A 23,476-nucleotide genomic window follows, 5' to 3' on the forward strand; every position below is an offset into this window, starting at 1 on the left:
ACGGCTATTGATGCTGGCGTTGCTGTTGTTACTGCTGGGAGTCGATCGTCCTCCCAGAGGGGAAGTCGGAAGACCACTTGTACTACTTCCAGTAAGCAATTGACTATCCAACAGTCCTTTGCGAGGAAAATGAAATATCACAGCAGTCATCCTGCTGCAAAGCGGATAACTCAGGCCTTGGCAGCCTGGGCGGTGAGAAACGTGTTTCCGTTATCCACCATTAATTCACAGGCAACTACAGACTTGATTGAGGTACCGTGTCCCCGGTACCAAATACCATCTAGGTTCCATTTCTCTAGGCAGGCGATACCGAAAATGTACACAGACCTGTTTGTGTCGGCCACTTGGGTCGCTTAGCTTAGTCATCGAGCGACCTCGGTGCAAATTTTAGGACTAAAAATAACATTGTGAGGTGTGAGGTGTTCAGAATAGACTGAAAATGAGTGGAAATTATGGTTATTGAGGTTAATACTATGGGATCAAAATGACCCCCAAATTCTATGATTTAAGCTGTTTTTGAGGGGTTTTTGTAAAAAAACACCCGAATCCAAAACACACCCGAATCCGACAAAAAATTTTCAGGGAGGTTTTGCCAAAATGCGTCCGAATCCAAAACACGGCCGCGGAACCGAATCCAAAACCAAAACCCGAAAAATGTCCGGTGCACATATATATATGTATAATACACTGCTCAAGAAAATAAAGGGAACACTTAAACAACACAATGTAACTCCAAGTCAATCACACTTCTGTGAAATCAAACTGTCCACTTAGGAAGCAACACTGATTGACAATCAATTTCACATGCTGTTGTGCAAATGGAATAGACAACAGGTGGAAATTATAGGCAATTAGCAAGACACCCCCAATAAAGGAGTTGTTCTGCAGGTGGTGACCACAGACCACTTCTCAGCTCCTATGCTTTCTGGCTGATGTTTTGGTCACTTTTGAAAGCTGGTGGTGCTTTCACTCTAGTGGTAGCATGAGACAGAGTCTACAACCCACACAAGTGGCTAAGGTAGTGCAGCTCATCCAGGATGGCACATCAATGCAAGCTGTGGCAAGAAGGTTTGTTGTGTCTGTCAGCGTAGTGTCCAAAGCATGGAGACGCTACCAGGAGACAGGCCAGTACATCAGGAAACGTGGAGGAGGCCGTAGGAGGGCAACAACCCAGCAGCAGGACCGCTACATCCGCCTTTGTGCAAGGAGGAACAGGAGGAGCACTGCCAAAGCCCTGCAAAATGACCTCCAGCAAGCCACAAATGTGCATGTGACTACTCAACGAGGGTGGTATGAGGGCCCGACGTCCACAGGTGGGGGTTGTGCTTACAGCCCAAAACCGTGCAGGACGTTTGGCATTTGCCAGAGAACACCAAGATTGGCAAATTCGCCACTGGCGCCCTGTGCTCTTCACAGATGAAAGCAGGTTCTCACTGAGCACATGTGACAGACGTGACAGAGTCTGGAGACGCCAAGGAGAACGTTCTGCTGCTTGAAACATCCTCCAGCATGACCGGTTTGGCAGTGGGTCAGTAATGGTGTGGGGTGGCATTTCTTTGGGGGGCCGCACAGCCCTCCATGTGCTCGCCAGAGGTAGCCTGACTGCCATTAGGTACTGAGATGAGATCCTCAGACCCCTTGTGAGACCATATGCTGGTGCGGTTGGCCCTGGGTTCCTCCTAATGCAAGACAATGCTAGACCTCATGTGGCTGGAGTGTGTCAGCAGTTCCTGCAAGACGAAGGCATTGATGCTATGGACTGGCCCGCCCGTTCCCCAGACCTGAATCCAATTGAGCACATCTCGGACATCATGTCTCGCTCCATCCACCAACGTCACGTTGCACCACAGACTGTCCAGGAGTCGGCGGATGCTTTAGTCCAGGTCTGGGAGTAGATCCCTCAGGAGACCATCCGCCACCTCATCAGGAGCATGCCCAGGCATTGTAGGGAGGCCATACAGGCACATGGAGGCCACACACACTACTGAGCCTCGTTTTGATTTGGTTTAAGGACATTACATCAAAGTTGGATCAGCTTGTGGTGTGTTTTTCCACTTTAATTTTGAGTGTGACTCCAAATCCAGACCTCCACGGGTTAATAAATTTGATTTCCATTGATAATTTTTGTGTGATTTTGTTGTCAGCACATTCAACTGGGTGGTCTTCTGTTTGCCGGCGGTCGGGCTCCCGGCGCTCAGTATACCGGCGCCGGGAGCCCGACCGCCGGCTTACCGACACTTATTTTCCCTCGTGGGGGTCCACGACCCCCATAGAGGGAGAATAAAATAGTGTGGCGCGCGTAGCGCGCCACCGTGCCCGTAGCGTGGCGAGCGCAGCGAGCCCGCAAGGGCCTCATTTGCGCTCGCCAAGCTGTCGGTAAGCCGGCGGTCGGGCTCCCGGCGCCGGGATGCTGGTCGCCGGGAGCCCGACCGCCGGCCACCCGTAGTAAACCCCATTCAACTATGTAAAGAACAAAGTATTTAATAAGAATATTTCATTCATTCAGATCTAGGATGTGTTATTTTAGTGTTCCCCTTATTTTTTTGAGATATATATATATATATATATATATATATATATATATATATATATATATAAGTTTGGTACCTACCGGTAAATCCTTTTCTCTTAGTCCGTAGAGGATGCTGGGGACTCCAAAAGGACCATGTGGTATAGACGGATCCGCAGGAGCCTGGGCACACTATAAAGACTTAAACTGGGTGTGAAATGGCTCCTCCCTCTATGCCCTTCCTCCAGACCTCAGTTAGAAAACTGTGCTCAGGAGAGATGGACATTTTGAGGAAAGAATTTATTGTTATAAACACGGTGAGTGTCCTACCAGCTCACACCTCAAACACACCGTAGAACGTGGCATTCAGTAGAATACCAGCCCACAGCATGAACAAAACACAGCCATATGTTGAGAGAATATGCAACACAAACCGTGTGTCCACATAAGCAAAAATAAGACCCCGCATGCCATGGCATGAAAAAACGGTAGCAACCACCTGACAGAGAAGACACACCACCACGGTGTAACCAAAAACACTAACTGCAGATACCGTACGCACTGGGACGGGCGCCCAGCATCCTCTACGGACTAAGAGAAAAGGATTTACCGGTAGGTACCAAAATCCTATTTTCTCATACGTCCTAGAGGATGCTGGGGACTCCAAAAGGACCATGGGGTTTATACCAAAGCTCCAAAACGGGCGGGAGAGTGCAGACGACTCTGCAGCACCGAATGAGCAAACAAAAAGGTCCCCAACAATCATGGTATCAAACTCGTAGAGCATAGCAAAAGCGTTTGATCCCGACCAATAATCCGCTCGGCAAAGTTGAACCGCCTAGACTCCTCGGGCATCCGCCCAAGAAGAGCCCATCTTTCCATTAGAATGGGCTTCGACCGACTTCGGTCACGGCAATCCAACCATCGAACAACATGCCAAATCGTATCACCGATTCAGCGTTAAACAGACAGCATACTGCAGTCGCCCCAAGCATGTTGGGAGCATACCGGAGAAACAGAGCCTCTATTTCTCCAAACTGAGCCAAATTGGCAACCTAAATATTCAAATCCCCGGTAACACCGAAAGACTTTGAATCAGCTAATGCCGAAGGAACCACCGGCATCAAAAATAGACTGTTTTCTGCGAAACCCAGAAACCACTCTTTGGTAGAACTACAATCCGAGTTCACAAGTCCTCTCTGTCTACCTGGAAGCCAATAGCATGACCTCTTTCCAAGAGAGACATTTTTTTTTTTTTTTAGAAAATAACAAGGCCATACTGCCCCAAAATGAAGCCTAACTGTAGGCCTGCATCCACAATGGCTTGTAAGTATGGATAAGAACGACCTAGCAGAAAGTCTTCCATAGGAACCATCCTGGATTCACACCAAGACACAGAAATACGCCAACCACGGCGGAAAGGCTTTGCCGTTACTTCTGTCCTAGCCTGAAACATTGAGGAAACGGCTTTACTGAGAACATCCTTCCGGCTTAGAATATGGCATTCAACCGCCACACCGTCAGACGCAGTCGCGGTAAGTCTTGATACACGCCCTGATCTAGTTGTAACAGTTACTCACGTAAAGGAAGAAGGCAGGAAACTCCCATGAGCAAATCATGAAAAACAGGATACCAAAACCTCCTTGGCTAAATCAGATCCGAGAGGATCGCCTGAACCTATGTTCTTCTTGCGTTTATCACCTTCCGAAAAAATGAAATAGGAGAGGCCACATAGACCGACTAAAAACACCCACGGTGTCACGAGGGTGTCCCTTGACCTGAAACAATATCCCTGAGGCCTCTCGTTGAAGCGAGACACCAACATGACCAATTGCGACCCTCCACAAAAGTTGTCACGTCTGTGAAAACTTCTCGACGATGACTGAATTTTTCCCCGGATGGAGATCGCGTCAGCAGAGGAAATCTATTTCTCCTTCGCCAACCACCGAAACGAAAACTACCAGACTTTTTGCCCCACGGCAAAACTGTGCATCTTCTGCCATTGCCGCTTTGCTCCTTGTTCCGTCATAGCGGCTTACTCACGCCATTGCTGATAAGTGGTCTGGCAGAACTAACATGGGCCGAACACGAAGAATACGTTCGTCGAAAATATCTTTTAAATCAAGAAAGCTTATTGCAGACAAGCTTTCCAACTTAACCTTAACCTCTGGAAATACGTCCCTTGCAAGGCCTGCTCCCCAGCCTCGGAGATCCCTATGCACGGATACCAGGATCTAACCTTGGATCCCGAACCTTCATCCCTCTAGAAGGAGAGAACCGAGCAGACACCACAGGAGTGATGTCCTGGCCTTTAGGCTTATATTCCGGTGCATGTGCAGGTGAAACGCGGACCACAATTTCAACTGGCCCCTTGAAAGCCACTCTGGCAGTAGACGTGCTCACCAAAACAGGCCTCGTAGGCCGCACCCATCTGTTTTAGTAACAGAACATATTGATGAAGTGTCCCAGCAAAGCTGATCCAACTATGTATCCTCAGACCTCTTTCCACAGGAAAAAACCCCGAACATTAACCGGGCAGTATCTACTCTGAAACCCACCTCCGACAACTGTGTCGGTGGGAACAACAGCCAATCCCTGTGTCGAAGAACAGTCAGAGAGAAACAACAATTTGCACCTTTATACAGGGACAACCGGACAATGTCCTGAACCTGACGCACCTCTATATGACGTGGCGTACTACCTCCCCAACCAGAGGGGAACGGCAAGATCCATTAGAAAAAACAGTAAGGGGAACAACCGTAACTCAAAATGCTCCCCCTTTTGATTGTAAAAATAACTCACAAGTCTTAGTCTATTCCTGGACTAACTGAAATTATTAGACTAGCGCTCACCAGAGTGGGAACTAGCCAGATAGACTCAGCGATAAGTGGTGGATGTGTTGGAAACAGAAAACGACATCCACTTCTGCGAACCTAACAAGGCTGCAGAACTCTTACCTTCCAACCTTCCACTGTCTACACAGAAAAGGAAAAAAGAACGGTATCAAACCGGTTAAAACGACTGCATCCCACAAAAGAATGCGTCCCCAACCGTTGTGAAGGAGGCTAACTCACGAAGGTAGACTTACCAGGAGTATCCGCCGAGAGTGACTGAACAGAGGGCTCACCAAACAGCTGTATACCTCCCCTGAGTATCTCTCGGAGACAACCTCAGCATTTTCCCGGCTACACCTCCTGCTGTCACGCGGCAGCCTGCTGCAATGTTATAAGTAGAATCAACATAAGCAAGCTTACCCACTCTGGGTAGGGTAATTCTATCGGATGCCTACCCGAATACAACCCTCCCTCATGTGCATGCAATGCAAATAAGGCCAAAGTATAGAAATAAAATATCACTTAGCTTCCTGTGTATGATCCTTTGCGACCGGGCTTTGCGTCGACCAGGAGTTGACTGCCGTAATGTTCTCTCCGCGTCGGGAAGAGAATAATATTCGAACTCCTTGAGAGGATCGAAAACCAACTCGTTACGGCCAATCTAGAGCTTAATCAACAGAGCGATCAGCACATGAGAAGAATACCATAATCTTAGCATTCATGGATATACATAATGTAATACACAATAAAACACACATATCCTAACCATGCATATATTAAAACATATCTATATATATATATATATATCTCTATATATATATATATATATATATATATATATATATATATATATATATATATAGATATATATATATATATATATATATAGATATACATATAGATATAACCTATACGCAAGTGGATTGTCCAGATCCGTCAGGTACCAGCAATGTGTTGTGGATGTGTATGACCATGTACTGACGTGCCCCCGATGTGGATCTACCAGGAACGTTATGGTCGACAGAAACTGAGTAAATGTCGACAGCAAGGAGTAGTAAGCGGGCAAAAAATAATAATAATCTTAGAACCCCGAGGGGTCTGAGGTAAGTATATATATACAATTTCAATAACACTCCCCCCACATATACCTATAAATATTATATACACTGCTCAAAAAAATAAAGGGAACACTAAAATAACACATCCTAGATCTGAATTAATGAAATATTCTTATTAAATACTTTGTTCTTTACATAGTTGAATGTGCTGACAACAAAATCACACAAAAATGATCAATGGAAATCAAATTTATTAACCCATGGAGATCTGGATTTGGAGTCACCCTCAAATTTAAAGTGGAAAAACACACTACAGGCTGATCCAACTTTGATGTAATGTCCTTAAAACAAGTCAAAATGAGGCTCAGTAGTGTGTGTGGCCTCCACGTGCCTGTATGACCTCCCTACTACCCACACAAGTGGCTCAGGTAGTGCAGCTCATCCAGGATGGCACATCAATGCGAGCTGTGGCAAGAAGGTTTGCTGTGTCTGTCAGCGTAGTGTCCAGAGCATGGAGGCGCTACCAGGAGACAGGACAGTACATCAGGAGATGTGGAGGAGGCTGTAGGAGGGCAACAACCCAGCAGCAGGACCGCTACCTCCGCCTTTGTGCAAGGAGGAACAGGAGGAGCACTGCCAGAGCCCTGCAAAATGACCTCCAGCAAGCTACAAATGTGCATGTGTCTACTCAAACGATCAGAAACAGACTCCATGAGGGTGGTATGAGGGCCCGACGCCCACAGCTGGGGGTTGTGCTTACAGCCCAACACCGTGCAGGACATATGGCATTTGCCAGAGAACACCAAGATTGGCAAATTCGCCACTGGCGCCCTGTAGTCTTCACAGATGAAAGCATGTTCTCACTGAGCACATGTGACAGACGTGACAGTCTGGAGACGCCAAGGAGAACGTTCTGCTGCCTGCAACATCCTCCAGCATGACCGGTTTGGCAGTGGGTCAGTAATGGTGTGGGGTGGCATTTCTTTGGGGGGCCACACAGACCTCCGTGTGCTCGCCAGAGGTAGCCTGACTGCCATTAGGTACCGAGATGAGATCCTCAGACCCCTTGTGAGACCATATGCTGGTGCGGTTGGCCCTGGGTTCCTCCTAATGCAAGACAATGCTAGACCTCATGTGGCTGGAGTGTGTCAGCAGTTCCTGCAAGACGAAGGCATTGATGCTATGGATTGGCCCGCCCGTTCCCCAGACCTGAATCCAACTGAGCACATCTGGGACATCACGTCTCGCTCCATCCACCAATGCCACGTTGCACCACAGACTGTCCAGGAGTTGGCGGATGATTTAGTCCAGGTCTGGGAGGAGATCCCTCAGGAGACCATCCGCCACCTCATCAGGAGCATGCCCAGGCATTGTAGGGAGGTCATACAGGCACGAGGAGGCCACACACACTACTGAGCCTCATTTTGACTTGTTTTAAGGACATTACATCAAAGTTGGATCAGCCTGTAGTATGTTTTTCCACTTTAATTTTGAGTGTGACTCCAAATCCAGACCTCCATGGGTTAATAAATTTGATTTCCATTGATAATTTTTGTGTGATTTTGTTGTCAGCACATTCAACTATGTAAAGAACAAAGTATTTAATAAGAATATTTCATTAATTCAGATCTAGGATGTGTTATTTTAGTGTTCCCTTTATTTTTTTGAGCAGTGTATATATACACACACACATACACCAATACAGGTACAAGGCAATAACAGCCTGTTCATTTTTCTACCCCGGAAATACCGTTGATGCCGACTGGGCATCCACCAACAACTGTGTCTCCCCTAGCGCGTTGACTTGTTTTCAAGCACACAAAACCAACCTGCTAATACTTAATTTTTTTGAATTAAGTACCGCCAAGCGTCGGCGAAGCCGACAGTTATCCCCACAGCAGCTTGTGACAAAGCCCTAACACCTGTTGACATATGTCGACTAACCGATAGAGGGTAAAACACAGGGAAACAGTGAGTTTGTGTATCACAACAAGGATTATGAGTCCATTATTAAACATAATGCTATATGACACCCATATAGCATTAAACACTCTGTGCCCCCTCTCCTTCTTACTATACAGTAAATCCTGGTGGGGACCTGAGGAAAATGGCGCTGACTCCTCTGTGAGGGCTAAGCTTCGCCCCCTCCTGCGCGCTTAAGCCCGCTCAATTAAATAAATATAAATATATAACCCCCTAAAAACTAGCTGGGGACCCTATATACAGGGGGTAACCCCCTGTATAACTTACTTTTTGTCCCAACGCATCCCAGGGCGCCCCTCCTGCGCCCTGCACCCACGGAAGCCGTTGGTGTGTGGGAGCTATGAACCGCAGCGTGCAGCGTGTTCCCACGCCCGGGATCCTTTTATCAATGCCGCCCAGGGCGCTCCCCCCCCCCCCCCAGCGCCCTGCACCCTGGAGGCAGACGGGGACCGGGAGCAGAGAGCGCAGCGCTACCGCTGCTTCTCCATCCCGTTCGCGGCGCACTGGCACCAAAGCATGTCCCCCCGTCAGTGATTACATTTTTTAAATTTTACCCAGGGCGCTCCCCCCCAGCGCCCTGCAGGCCCGGTGGAGTGCGGGAGCCGGGAGCGCAGCGCTACCGCTGCTGCTCCCTCCCGTTTACGGCGCACTGGCGGGGTGGGCACCGAAGTATGTCCCCCCGCCAGTGATATTACTGATTTTATTATATGCTGCCCAGGGCGCTCACCCCCCAGCGCCCTGCACCCTGCAGGTGATGGAAAGCGTGGTAGCCGGGAGCTGGCGGGGTGAACATACGCTGTGCCCAGGCACCGTAATATGTCCCCCCGCCAGCATTATAGACCATCAGCAACATGCCCCCAGGGCGCTCCCCCCCAGCGCCCTGCACCCTGCCAGAGACGTTGGTGTGTGGGAGCATGGAGCGCAGCACTACCGCTGCTGTTACCTCCGTTACTGAAGTCTTCTGCCATCACTGAAGTCTTCTTTTCTATCAACACTCACCCGGCTTCTTTCTTCTGGCTTTTGTGAGGGGATTGACGGCATGGCTCCGGGAACAAGCAGCTAGGCGCACCAAGTGATCGAACCCTCTGGAGCTAATGGTGTCCAGTAGCCGAGAAGCAGAGCCTTTAAACTAAGAAGAAGTGGGTCCTGCTTCTCTACCCTCACTCCCACGATGCAGGGAGCCTTGTAGCCAGCAGGTCTGCCTGAAAATAAAAAACCTAACAATAAAGTCTTTAGAGAAACTCGAGAGCGCTCCCCTAGTGTGTGACCCATCACTCCTGGGCACAAAGTCTAACTGAGGTCTGGAGGAGGGGCATAGAGGGAGGAGCCAGTTCACACCCAGTTTGTCTTTATAGTGTGCCCAGGCTCCTGCGGATCCGTCTATACCCCATGGTCCTTTTGGAGTCCCCAGCATCCCCTAGGACGTATGAGAAATATATATATATATATATACATACACACACAGTATATATATATATATATATATACACACATACATACATACATACATACACACACATATATACAGTATATACTACCTAAATACCCGTGCTTCGCTACAGAATTTAAAGAATAATGCTAATCTTTGTCGGGCCGCACCTCTGGGGTTCCCCGGATTAATGCTGTCAAAATGCTGGTGCTGAAGAGAATAATCCGCCTCCTTCTCTGTTCCGTCCCGCGTCTGATGCTGCCCTTCTCAGTGATGTAAATGCTGGGACGACAGGCCAAGCTCCGCCCGCTGTATGTTAAATATGTAAGGTTTGCAGGCTGACTCCACTGTTAGATTCCTTCTCACCTCCTGGCGCTCTGTTTCAGTCCCGTTGTTTTGCCCATTGGTCCTTCGTGGGCCCCATCTGCAATAACGTACAGGACCTGTAACCTCCCCTCGTTCAGTAACTGCACTTTTGCCCGGGTCATAATAGCTCCCATTAACAACGGCGAGCCCAGAGTGACCCTAACGGAGGAGCAGCGCGGCATCAGTTAGTTCATAACGGCGACTGCCGCGGAAATCAACGGGACAGAATGGCAGCGTCGGGAGGTGAGGAGGAATCTAACAGTTTAGATGAGAACAGAGCGGTAAGAAGGCTAATAGCACAGTTGAACAGCTTGGCACACCCTGCCCTTAGACTGTATGTTAACGGACAGTCTAAGGAACATCTCAATTTTCAAAATGCAATAAGCTTAGCGACCCCGAAAACTATGGATTTGACAATAATGTTGGTCATTTTGGACATTTTATTTTTCACCCCTTCTTATCCACCATGCTGATGGGGGCTGAACTTTGACTTAAACGGCATCGGGAGTGACACAATTCATCACCGTGACAACAAAAACTATGGATTTTTACATGTCACCCCCTTCCCTAGGGGTGCCAGGAGTGTCTTACCCCCACAGTATTTTTTTGCAGATTGTAAGTACTGTAACAGTTTGGTGTAAATTGCTCCAGGCATTCCAGAGTTATGCTGGAGCATACACACATACACCCATTTATATAGATAGATTTCTATTTTGCAGTACAAACTGTAGATGAAAAAATAGCCTGATTTTAATACAAGTCTTTCACCCCCATGTACTGTTTTTCTGTTATCACCATCCTGAGACGCGAATAACAAACCAAGGAATGAAGAAGTACCATCAGGATTCTTCTTAAATAAGGTTAAATCCAGTGAACCGTATCAGTATTTTTCAGAGACCGTGTTTTTCAGATTTTAATTAGTAGACCTGATTGTCTTAAAAAAGGTTTATCCAAATACAACAACTTATCTACATGACAGTACAGTGCCCATACTAAATACAAACTTGGAGGATTTCAATGTACAAAATGTAACATCAGATAGTTGTTAATTCTCCTAGAAAACATGGAATGAATATAAGAGACATCTGTCGTAGTATGCAAACTGAGACAAAAAAGCTGAAAGTCAAGAATGTCAATTGATGAGCTACTCAAGATAAGACACACTTAGTATTAAACTTTTAAACACTGCAGCAGCTGACTTATGAATTGACTGCTTCAATTGAATCTCTTCACAGCTTATGTCCAGCTCCAGGATAAATAGAGATGAGAGTCTACCAACTCTGCGAGCTAAACAATAAATGATAAACACTACTTCCCATTCGCCTGTTGGAATGTTAAGCAGCTGTAGCTTTACAATCATTTTATATTCTTGTCAGAGATGTTTATGTTTGCCGGTAGAGCTTGAGGAAGGTGTCAAAGATATAAAACTTTACGGAGTATCTAGGGGAATGTAAATATTTTCTTTTTTTCCCCAACCCCAAGGATTTGTTTGCACATATTTTGACAGTCCATGAAATCTTTGACACTGAGTCCTGTCAGATGTTAACAACTCTGCATTCTGCAAAAAAAATGGCTCTTCACTTAAACTTTTTATATCTTTCTCAGGCTTTGTGATCTGGGCTCATAATAAATATACATGAAAAAACTATTTGACAGACATAAAATAGCTATTTAAAAAAAATGGTTTTATACTGTCTGTATATTGTGCTGTATATTGCTAGCAAATGTAGCCAATATATGTTACGATTAATATGCCAATGAAGTTAAAGATGAAAACTTACATCCTGGTTTGACATATCCCAGTAAGGCCTTTCTCCATAGGACATTACTTCCCACATTACAATCCCATAACTCCATACATCACTGGCCGATGTAAACTTGCGATACTGGATAGCTTCTGGAGCGGTCCATCTGACTGGAATCTTTCCCCCCTAAGTAAAAGAAGGGCACCAATTAATAAGAATACATGCTGTGTGTGTGTGAATGTGTTTAAGTTAATTACTGCACAGCACCTAAATCTTACACTCTCTGCACGTTACATCTGCCCCACCTGCACTGCACATGGTTTTGCCCAATTGCTATCAACTCTGAATAACCCCCTATACCTGGAAAATCGCAATAATGATGTTATCAGAACAGGTCTTGAAAAACAGACATTGCAGATAATAGTAGTTGTGTAATACAAATTACACCATTTTTCCCATTCAACATTACTTATATGCTTGTTTGTGTGTAATTATCAACACATATACACCTATTTCTACAGTATGTATATTTATTTGCATACCTCACAAGGATCCAGGCAGTAAAATCGGTATAAACTAGTCAACATTGTGATCCTGCAAATCACACTCACGTCCCCCAAAATTAAGTTTCCTGATTTGTACAAACACTGGAATGTGAAAGCTGTTCGAACAAAACTTCTGCACTGATGAGGGAAACCTCACAATGTCACCGTGTGAAATCACCAGGTACTTTCCCATATTACATGTGTAGGTACTTGTATTGGGCTCACTGAATCTGCTATTCTCTGTCCATATCATTGATATCGCAATTGCATTTGACATGGCGTGTGTGAAACCGCAATTACACCGGTGGTCGGATGTGGTAAATAGAAGACACTCTATTGATTCTCTCACGTTCATTTATAGTGAATACAGCAGACAGTTGTCATATTACTCAGCAGTGCTGCAGATCCTCCACACTGCAGGTGCAAGGAGAGGTTTGCATTGGGTTGTTTGAATCAAAAGATTGTCTCCTCATGCCCATTTATAGAACTTTGCTAGCATAGTTCTGTAAACACAACATCATGTGGAAAAAATATATGTCATAAAAGGAAACTTAAGGCAGAAATGCAAAATACACCGTACTTGCGTAGTCTCCTGACTATCTAAGACAGCTGAACTTCCTCCTGGGTCCCTCCCATTTCCCTAGTTGTGTACAGTAGGCAGGGCTTAGTGATTAGATTGAGTGAGAATTGTGACATCAGACCCTGCCTCCTTGTGGCATTGCACAGGGGTGTACAGTGACATAACATGAACCACATTAACATACATCCTGAGGGGAGGTCCCAGCAGGGCCGCCATCAGGGGGGTGCTGGGTGCACAGCTGTCCCGGGCCCAGCCTCTCTGACAGAGAGAGGAGGGCCCGGGATGCTCATGCAGCCACGTGCCCGCCCGCCGCCGTCATCCGACCCTCCAGCAGCTCTGTCTTGAAAACTTCCCTCCCAAAATGGCCGCAGCCACAGAGGAGACAGTTATTCAAGATACTAGAGGAGCCCTCTAGTATCTTGAATAACGGTCTCCTCTGAGGTGGTGGCCATTTTGGGAGGGAAGTTTTCAATACAGCTGCAGGAGGATGGAGGAGGGCAGCAGAAAAGCGGGCATGGAGGCTGGCCTTCAGCGGCACATGTGTGTATGTGTGTGTGTGTGTGTGTATATATATATATATATATATATATACACACACACACACACACACACACACATACATACATACATACATACACACACATACACACATATATATCTATCTATCTATCTATATATATACATACACACACACACACACACACACACACACTTACACACACACACATTAACTGGTGCAATTCTGAAGCTGAGTCCTCCACAGTGGGGGGCCCTGCCTATTTTGTCAGTCCCGGGCCCCGCAATTTCTGATGGCAGCACTGGGTCCCAGAGGTAGGAAAGTACAAAATATATGTAAGAAAGAGCACAACTACCCATTTTCTGTGCATCAGATCTCTGCTAGGAGACAAAACTGGAGTATAGTTTATTACAGTGAATGAAGCGCTAAACAGATAAGTCAAATCCCCAGAGCTATTCACAGCTGATACATAACACAAGATATAAACAAAAAAAACAAAAAACTTACAGTCGTTGTGTATACTGCATCTGCGTCATCTTCTACAACTCGAGACAAGCCAAAGTCAGATACTTTGCAGACAAGGTTACTGTTGACAAGAATGTTCCGTGCTGCAAGATCCCGATGAACATATCCCATGTCAGCGAGATATCGCATCCCTGCTGCAATTCCTCTCAGCATCCCTACCAGCTGAATGGCTGTGAACTGCCCATCTTGTTTCTAAAGGAGAGAAATAAATCTGCTCAGTTAAGACTGAACTTTGCACATTGAAAACAAAATGGATAAAATGACTTAATGGCAACTCGAATTCATTATACTTAAGCAGGTGTTTTTCCATGATGTTGAACGGAAATGAATGCATTTTCTCTATATAAATCACTTGCATATGAACATATGAGAAATATGGATGCTAGAAATGGGTGTGAGTGTTGTTACCTGTGCATTTGATCCCGGAGTATTTAGTGTTTGGACTTTTACAAAAGGCATTGTCTGAGTAGATCCTGAGCGTTTAGATTTTGGAGGTGAAGTAAACCATTCCAAACATTTCTAAAGTAGAAAATGATCACAGCTTAGTTTGCCTTATATTTAATAACAACTTATTGGAATAAGTAAGAAAGTATATTTTGATTGTAAAGTATTCTGATGCTCATATTAGGAGTATCAATCCTCGGAAAGAGGATCAGCTCCTAGATGCCACTGTATAGGCTGTGCTTGAAAAATTACAGCAGCTAATTGGTTGGTACCTCTCACCACTTTAACTCCAAACTTTGATGCATCTCCCCATCATGGTTATTTTTTTATTACAAATACTTACCGTTTATAGTTTAAATTTTAACAAGTCACGAATTTAGCATTGTGATTTTAACTTGGCCAAGCTGCTTGAGCATAGGAAGGGGGGGGGGGGGGGGATTATTGACAAATGACTAATGAACATCCTTAAAGTTTCCAAATCCCTACTTGTGAAAAGGATCATTTCTAATAGATATAACAACTCCTTACAATTATCTATTTAAAAACGGAGACTGGGCTATACCCTGGTAAAGTGGAAACCCCCTTAAAACTGAATATATACAACGCTTTTTTTCCCTGTGCTGTTAAAATAGAACAAATTGAGCCAGTATGGTCTTCTATTTGGCCCAAGCCGTAATACTTATGTAGGTTCAATTTCCTTGCATTTTAAAAGGGCCCCAAAGTTCCGATAAATAACAGTATAGAAAGATATACCTAATAATACACAAAGAGAGGCTCTGTAATGCACATTTGGTCAGTATTGAATCAGTGACAATTCTATGGGGAAATCTTGTTAATTACTCATGGTAATGATAGCAACTCACATTAATTTACACATTAAGTAAACAGCAAGATAATATAATCACATCACTTATAAATATTAGTAGCTACTGAGTGTAGTGTAGAAAAGACAAACCAGTATACATCCGCTATCAACTGTTGTATACAGATGTAGCCACACTCACCTTTGTGTTGTGTGTATACATTGCATCATAGCTGGCGCAACTAGTTTGCCCGCGGCTAGGACACGTGCACATCTATAGGACTTAATGGAGCTATCACCAGCTGAGAATAAATGCAGCATGCCACATTGTGGCAAAGCTGACCATGGCTATATCTGTATTAATACTAAATTCTATTAATAGACATATCAGCTAATACTTTGGTGGTCATTGCCTGTGTGACCGAATAACTTCATGTGTCTTGGGAAGATAATAAAAATTGACTTACATATATACTGTACACACACACACACGCACACACAGATGTGTCCTCTTACATCCTTGCTGCAGTCACGCTAAGCAGCCTTTCAAGTCGTGTCGGGACTCGGTAGCGAGTCTAAGACGCAATGCAATACAATAGGACCCACGAGCTGCTTCTGCTGATTAAAATGATAAGCAGCATACCTATAGATGGAAAAAGATGCAAAAAAGACGCTCAGCACTACCGAGTCACACGGCACTCACGAGTTATGTTTAACGTGATTTGTAGCACAAAGAGCAAACATGTAAGAGGACACATCTGTACAAGGTCTGACAACTGAGTTTGCAAACTCATTATGGTAAAAGTGCACATTCTTCATTGCTGAATATCACTGTGGTCGCCTTCAAAGTACTCCCCTTGGGAAGCCATGCACTGATGCCAGCACCTAGTCCATACATAAAAACGATTTTTCAACTGGTTTTGTGGAATGGCCTTCAGAGCTGCTGTCATATTGCTCCTGATGTCATCATCATTAAAATGCCTTCCTTTCAATATTTCCTTTATCTTCAGGAACAGAAAAATTGGGGCTAGATCTAGTGAATAGGGAGCGTATTCCAACACAGTTATTAGCTAAAAACTCCCTCACAGACAGTGCCATATGAGTAGGTGCATTCTCGTGATGCAAGATTCATGAGTTATTGCCAAAAAGTTTGGGTCAGTTCCATCCAAATTTTTCATGCAGCCTTTTCAGTACTTCCAAATAGTAAACTCTGTTGACCGTTTGTTTAGTTGGTACAAACTCATAATGAACAATCCCTCCAATATAAAAAAAAGTTACCAACATTTTGACTCTTGATTTGGACTGCCAGAACTTTTTTGGTTGTGGAGAATTGGCTCTTAGCTGCTTCATTTCAGTGTCGTATTGGAAGACCCATGGTTTCATCACCTGTGACGGTACGTCCCATAATATCATCTTGCCTCTCCAAAAGGTCTTGGCAAATTTAATTTTTTTTATTTTGTTTTCCTTTGGCGAGGTACTTTGGGATCATTTTTGCACACACACTCCTCATGCCAATATCCTTAGTTAAGACTTTCCCGTTTCTCAGTCAATGTTCACTTGCTCTGCTTTGCTCCTGACAGCCAGCCAACGATTTTCACGCACAATTTGACACACTTTTGCAATGTTTTCTTCAGTTCTGCTCAGTTCAGTCAGTCCTCAGTAACACTATCTCTCCCCTCTGAAAAATGTTTCATCTGCTTGTAAACTGCATTATTGCTAGTACTGGAATAATACTGGATATATCACCAGTGCTACTGGAGGAAAGGGCTGTGAAATGTTAAATCTAATAGCCGGCATGTTCCTGCTAACACACTTGGCTACGGGAACTATCAGATACGTACAAGCACTATAATGCTCCAGTTCACACCATCTCACATTCTCCTTTGGAAGAGGACCACAAAAGGACAGCTGGTACTGTACTGCTGATGCTGTCTAGGGGTTTACAGACACCCTCTTGTATTAATATATATACTTTGGTCAAAATTCCCTAAAATATGCAGTCTTTCAGAGAAGTAGGCTATAGTACAGTATGAAATGAGTTTCATAAAATCTAAATATTTTCCAGGCAATAAAGGTTACAGTATTGCTTTAGTGTTTCAAAATAATACCACTTTATGACATATTTTACAGTACATAGATGTCCCACACTGTCCCTGGACTTTTGATCTCACAGCCTTTAAAACATTCACGTTTCATTTGCAGATACTGTAAGTCTAGATCAGTAGGAACCTGTAACTATAACTTAACATTAGGGTATATACTGTATGTAAAATGTCTATGCTTTAGGAATCCTGTCCTCACATACTGTAATAACCATAGAATAAATAAAAATACATTCTTAGCGATATCAATAAGAACTCCTAAGCTCACTCTTCTCTCAATGTAGTTCAAATAAGCGAGGGTGAGGGACAATAGGCATTCCAGGGAGAATATGTTATTGTCAGGATTCCCAACTTAATACGTGTGTGTGTGTGTGTGTGTGTAGAACAGTAACAATGGCAAACCTTGACACTAACTTTAAAATATAAAAGTACAATATTAAAACAATCTGCACTGACTTGTACTTAAAATCAGTTACCTCTATACTGACAGGCATCAAATGGTTTGCTTAAGAAAAAATACCTTTCTACAAATTGCACTCTTGCCATTTAGCTTTATCAGCTGACAAGCCGTTGGATACATTTAGTATAGAGGGAGAAACAGCTACTATTACGCAAGGGGACTGTACTTCTTCACTTGCCAGCCATGGAAAATCACACTGTCACTAACATTTGTAAAAAGCTTGATGTTTATAGTGATGCAATAGGTTTCTTACTGCATGTAAACACATATTATATACTTATTTACAAAACACTAAACATTAATTTCAGGACAATGTATGGATATGGCACTCACCCTTAAAAATCCATCTAGAGATCCATTTTCCATGTATTCAATTACAATCATTACCGGTTTCCCTAAAAAAAATGACACCGTAAATGTTAGTGAATCCCTTCCCAAACAAGAAACCACATACGTTTTGATAAGAAACATCTTGCCCCGGACGTTGCCATCTAAGGAGTAGCGTAAATGAAACAAGAAGACGGAATTTTAAATTTCAGTGTAAAGCATGGAAATAGTCTGAGCACATTAAAAAAACAGAACCAATATATATGCATCTGATAATTATGGCAGGACGGAGCCTCTTTGAAATGCAGAAATACACTTTTTTTTCCAAAACAAATCTATGTTACATTGATGGAGAAAAAAGTAAGAATCCAAATCCACAATACTGAGTTTTGCTTACCGCGTGTTACCACTCCTTCTAGGTGAACAACGTTTGGATGGTCAAACTGGCCCATTATACTTGCTTCACACAGAAAATCCCGTCTTTGTTTCTCTGTGTAGCCAACTTTAAGGGTTTTTATGGCAACTGCCACGTCTCTCTTTCCGGGAAGCTTTAGTCGACCACTACACACTTCTCCGAACTCTCCTTGAAAAGAGAAAAAACAAAACAAACCAGAAGCATATTATTTTCATTAGTTTTAAAAATGAATCTATGAAGCAGGTGTAAGAACTTTTAACTGAAATATGCAATCTATTCGATGGGTCCCAAGTTTAATCACAGAATATGTTTATGTTTTATATATACACAGCCTAAAAGTAATTGTATGCTATAGTTTAATTTTTTTTTAATGAAACAAAGTATGTGCTCATTGAACCATCAGAAAGCAAAGGTGACTCAGTCGCACTTAAAAACGTCTGGATTTCAGAATATTTTTGATATCTGATTTTTCGGATATGAGAAACTCCACCTGTACTTGCGATTACATTTGAAAGTGCTCCTCATTAATTTTGACATTTTTATTCCTGGTTTATCTGCTAGCCTTCCTAACAGCTTTCCTTTTAAAATTCAAAGACAGAGCAAAAGGAATCCCTTTGAAAGTGGCGAGGCAACATAAAACACTCAGTTTTTCATAGCTAACAGCTAAGAGTAGCATATTAGCGATAAGGTAGTAGAATTAGTCCCTGTTGGCGCACAATGACACCAGTGGGATGACAAAAAAAGAAAAATAAAGGCTGGATCTTGCAGGATGCTCCAATCGGCAGTCTAAGGGAAGAAAAGTGCACTTCTTTCTCCCCCTGCTCCACAGGATACTGTGTAGGCTTGCCAAAACAATGCCCCATCCTAATTTCCTGCATTAGAGAGTATTGGGGAGCGAGCAGGCAGGCAGCAGTGCAGATGTCTCAGAATCATGGTGTCTATCATGGAGAGGCTTTTATACTCCCATAAAATCCCACAGAGAAAAATCACTGCACCCCGCTACCCGTTCTAACTAACTTCTGCTGCCTCCCCTTGATATGCGGGGCAGTGGGAGCATTGCTCCCAACTGCCTGCGGCTGCATAGCAATTTTCCTCATATTGAGTAGCGGGATCCCGCTACAAAATGCTGTCCCGGGAGCAGCAGCCAGCAATGCATACGCACAGAGGCAAAGATATGTGAGGACACATCTGTAGGAGCAAGCAGCCACAGACTCAGTAGGACAGGAGACTAAGAGGAAACAAAGAGGAAAAGAGATCACGTGGAGGAACTACAAGTCCTTCCACATTGAATGCCTTAGCTTACTGTCCTTGACTTATGAATACATGGAGATATGGAGGCGACATAAGATCTGCTCACTTTGGGGTCTATTTACTAATCCCTGGGTGGAGATAAAGTGGACGGAAATAAAGTACCAGCCAATCACCTCCTAACTGTCATGTCACAGGCTGCGTTTGAAAAATAACAGTTAGGAGCTGACTGGCTGGTACTTCATCTCCGGCTACTTTATCTCCACCCAAGTCTTAGTAAATAGACCCCTTTGTTAGTTAATGGAGTCAGCCTGTAAGTTAATGGGCCCTACACACTTGCCGATGTTTGCGGCTGATATGAACAATCTCATTCAGTAATGAAAGAGAAATTGTTAAAATATTTAAGTGTGTAGGCACCAACGATGAACGATGAACGATGCGCGGCCCCGCGGTCATTCACCGTTGGTGTCGGGTCATTTATGCCTGCAAGCCAATATCGACAATATCGTCCATAGTATCATGCAGGGCTATGGGGCCGAGTGACATCAGGGAGTGAAGAAACTTCACTCCTCCCCGTCACCCCCCGCACGTGCGCCGGGTCGTCCGTCAGCCGCACCTCAGCGGCAAATCGTTAAATATGTAGGGGCTATAAGTTGAAGACGACATTGGATGTTACACAACCTGCAGAATAGTAACTCTGCCACTTTTCTAGCTACATTGTGCTCCTAGTGTTACTCTGTAACTTTGCTTTAATATACAGTCACTGAACAAACGTTAGAATAATTTTCATTGATCATAAATCATTTTATACATAATGAAGCACATCCTGTGTTAAGTTGCAGCATCCATTCAGTCAGATGGAGAGCAAAACAATGACTAATGCTGCCCACACACAGATAACGGTGGTTGGTCTTATTGTTGGATAACTGACAATCTACGAGGCATCAGAAACAGATTACGTAGTGCCCAAGCAGCATGCTTTGGTTTTTATCAAGCAAGCAAGAAATTTCCGATCAGTCAATGATCACAATATGTGGGTCAGCAGCTCATTGAATTTTCTTCCATGACTGCTAAAAGTCCTACTGAACCAGAACATTTATTTCAACACCACATCAGGAGATCGATCAATCACAAACAAAGGATAATATCAGGTTGCATCAAACGGCTCTCTTTACACAATGGGGGTCATTCCGAGTTGATCGTAGCCCTGCAAAATTTTGCAGGGCTACGATCACGTCCATAGACATGCGGGGGGACGCCCAGCACAGGCTATCCCGCCCCGCCTGTCAGTGCCGCGCCCCCCCCCCCCCCAGCAGAAGTGCAAAAGCATCGCACAGCGGCGATGCTTTAGCACTTTAGGAGTAGCTCCCGGCAAGCGCAGCTTTAGCGTGTTGGCCGGGAGCTACTAGTCGCTCCCAGGCCCGCAGCGGCTGCGTGTGAAGTCATGCAGCCGCTGCGGCCCGCCCCCCCCCTGCACGGTCCGGCCACGCCTGCGTTTTCCGGACCGCGCCCACGAAACAGCGGCCAAACACTGCCGTTTCGTGTCCCCCCCCGCCCAGCGACCGCCTCTGCTTGTCAATCAGGCAGAGGCGATCGTACTGCAGCGACGGCCTTCGGCCGTCTGGCATGCGCCGGCGCACTGTGCCACCGGAGCATGCGCAGTTCTGACCCGATCGCATCGCTGCGATAAACTGCAGCATGCGATCGGGTCAGAATGACCCCCAATGTGCTATAGAGACTTGAGTACACATCAGATGATCCTGGATTGTAGCCGACGGGACCCGTACACACGACTACGCGGTATCGCTCATTAGCCGCATGCTGTCTGCCGCCGGGTTGTCCCATCGTTCGTGCAGCACATCAGATGACAATGGGCAGTAGTGCGTATGCAGTACCCGATATGTCGGTCCGATCTGCTGGATCGGACAACATATCTCCTAATGTGTACCCAGCATTAAAAGTATAATATACACATTAATGTGCAGTGCCACACTACATAAACTTCATAATCATTTTATATTATGGTAAATCATATGCTGAGTAAATCAACAATTTTAATGTGTGAATAAATGTACATCTGCAGGAAAATGTATACTCACATTTTACAGAGGTTGTATACGAATATGTGAGGTACAAATGGGACTGTGGGTCATTTGTCATGCCATGCGACTCCGACCTAGAGTGGCACTTCCTTACAGCTACAGTATATATAATATATGATTTTTTTAGATCAATAAACAAACAAATGACCTCTTGGGTATAATGTGACCCCTAGATTCATAGATCATTGGAATTTTGATATCTGTGTAGAGATACAAATTGTCCAACAAATGATACATCCTGATGCAGTCAGTGCCTCGCTGTAAGTGCTGGGGTTGGGGGGAGGGGGCAGGGGTGGGAAGGGGGGGGAGGCCAGCTTATACATTTGATATAGGAAAAAATCAATACCCTAAAATGGATTCTTTTTCCTAGAAGATTATGTATTTTAGAAATAAAATGTTAACTGTTTATCTATGAATGTAAATACAATGTACACATAAGACAACTGTCATATGTAAACCTTATCGACAGTTTTATTATATCATTTCTAAAGAAAGATAAGTAATCTTTAAACATAGTTTATTCTAAAACACACTTTATGATTGTTTAAATTAACCTAAATCACAATGTATTAAGCAAATTGTTGAATCTTTTGCCAAGACAGCTATAAACATGTACCATCAAACAACAATAAACATGATTTATTGCCATACGTTACTGCTCATAACTTTTTACTAAGGAATACAATAAAAACGCATTTGACTGTGCTGGTGAGCACTATGCATGTTACTGGAGGTTTACCTCACGGAGCCATCACAATGAAGCTGTTGTATGAGGCCCCAGGTTTGCTTTGACAGACAATAAACAAAGGACATTTCAGTACAGGCACAAATCTCATAAGACTTCTTGTTGTGAAATTCTTTTATCACAGATTTCAGTAAATTATATACACACTGTATAATTTATAGCTCATATCCCAGTGTAGGTACACACTGCTTCCTGATAGTGAACGGATTTTTAATACCTTGGCACTACTCACAAAGCGCTTTTGTTTTTTAATCTGGTGTTCAAGTATTTATTAGATTACCAGATGAGATTAGCTGTGTTCACCTGTAGGATATATCTAAATAGTTTATCTACTGCTACTACAGGTTGAGTATCCCTTATCCAAAATGCTTGGGACCAGAGGTATTTTGGATATCGGATTTTTCCGTATTTTGGAATAATTGCATACCATAATGAGATATCATGGTGATGGGACCTAAATCTAAGCACAGATTGCATTTATGTTTCATATACACCTTATACACACAGCCTGAAGGTCATTTTAGCTAATATTTTTTATAACTTTGTGCATTAAACAAAGTGTGTCTACATTCACACAATTCATTTATGTTTCATATACACCTTATACACACAACCTGAAGGTCATTTAATACAATATTTTTAATAACTTTGTGTATTAAACAAAGATTGTGTACATTGAGCCACAGAAAACAAAGGTTACACTATCTCACTCTCGCTCAAAAAAGTCCGTATTTCGGAAT

At 44.0% G+C, this 23,476-nt stretch overlaps 1 protein-coding gene across 7 annotated transcripts in view; it reads right to left on the bottom strand.

The window, feature by feature from the left end:
- EPHA7 (EPH receptor A7) overlaps positions 1-23,476 on the bottom strand; it is a 347,251-nt gene that overhangs the window by 11,385 nt on the left and 312,390 nt on the right. For 4 of the 7 annotated variants that reach the window (XM_063916995.1, XM_063916997.1, XM_063916998.1 and 1 more), the window contains exons 11-15: positions 18,624-18,809; positions 18,233-18,294; positions 14,500-14,610; positions 14,074-14,283; positions 11,961-12,110 (exon numbers count right to left, since the gene is read on the bottom strand). In XM_063916995.1, coding sequence (XP_063773065.1) covers positions 11,961-12,110; positions 14,074-14,283; positions 14,500-14,610; positions 18,233-18,294; positions 18,624-18,809 — 719 coding nt within the window. The remainder of the gene's footprint in view (positions 1-11,960; positions 12,111-14,073; positions 14,284-14,499; positions 14,611-18,232; positions 18,295-18,623; positions 18,810-23,476) is intronic. The other 3 variants (XM_063917000.1, XM_063917001.1, XM_063917002.1) reach the window with 1 other exon arrangement.

This window comes from Pseudophryne corroboree, chromosome 4 (assembly GCF_028390025.1).
Source record: "Pseudophryne corroboree isolate aPseCor3 chromosome 4, aPseCor3.hap2, whole genome shotgun sequence".
NCBI classification, from domain to species: Eukaryota; Metazoa; Chordata; class Amphibia; order Anura; family Myobatrachidae; genus Pseudophryne; species Pseudophryne corroboree.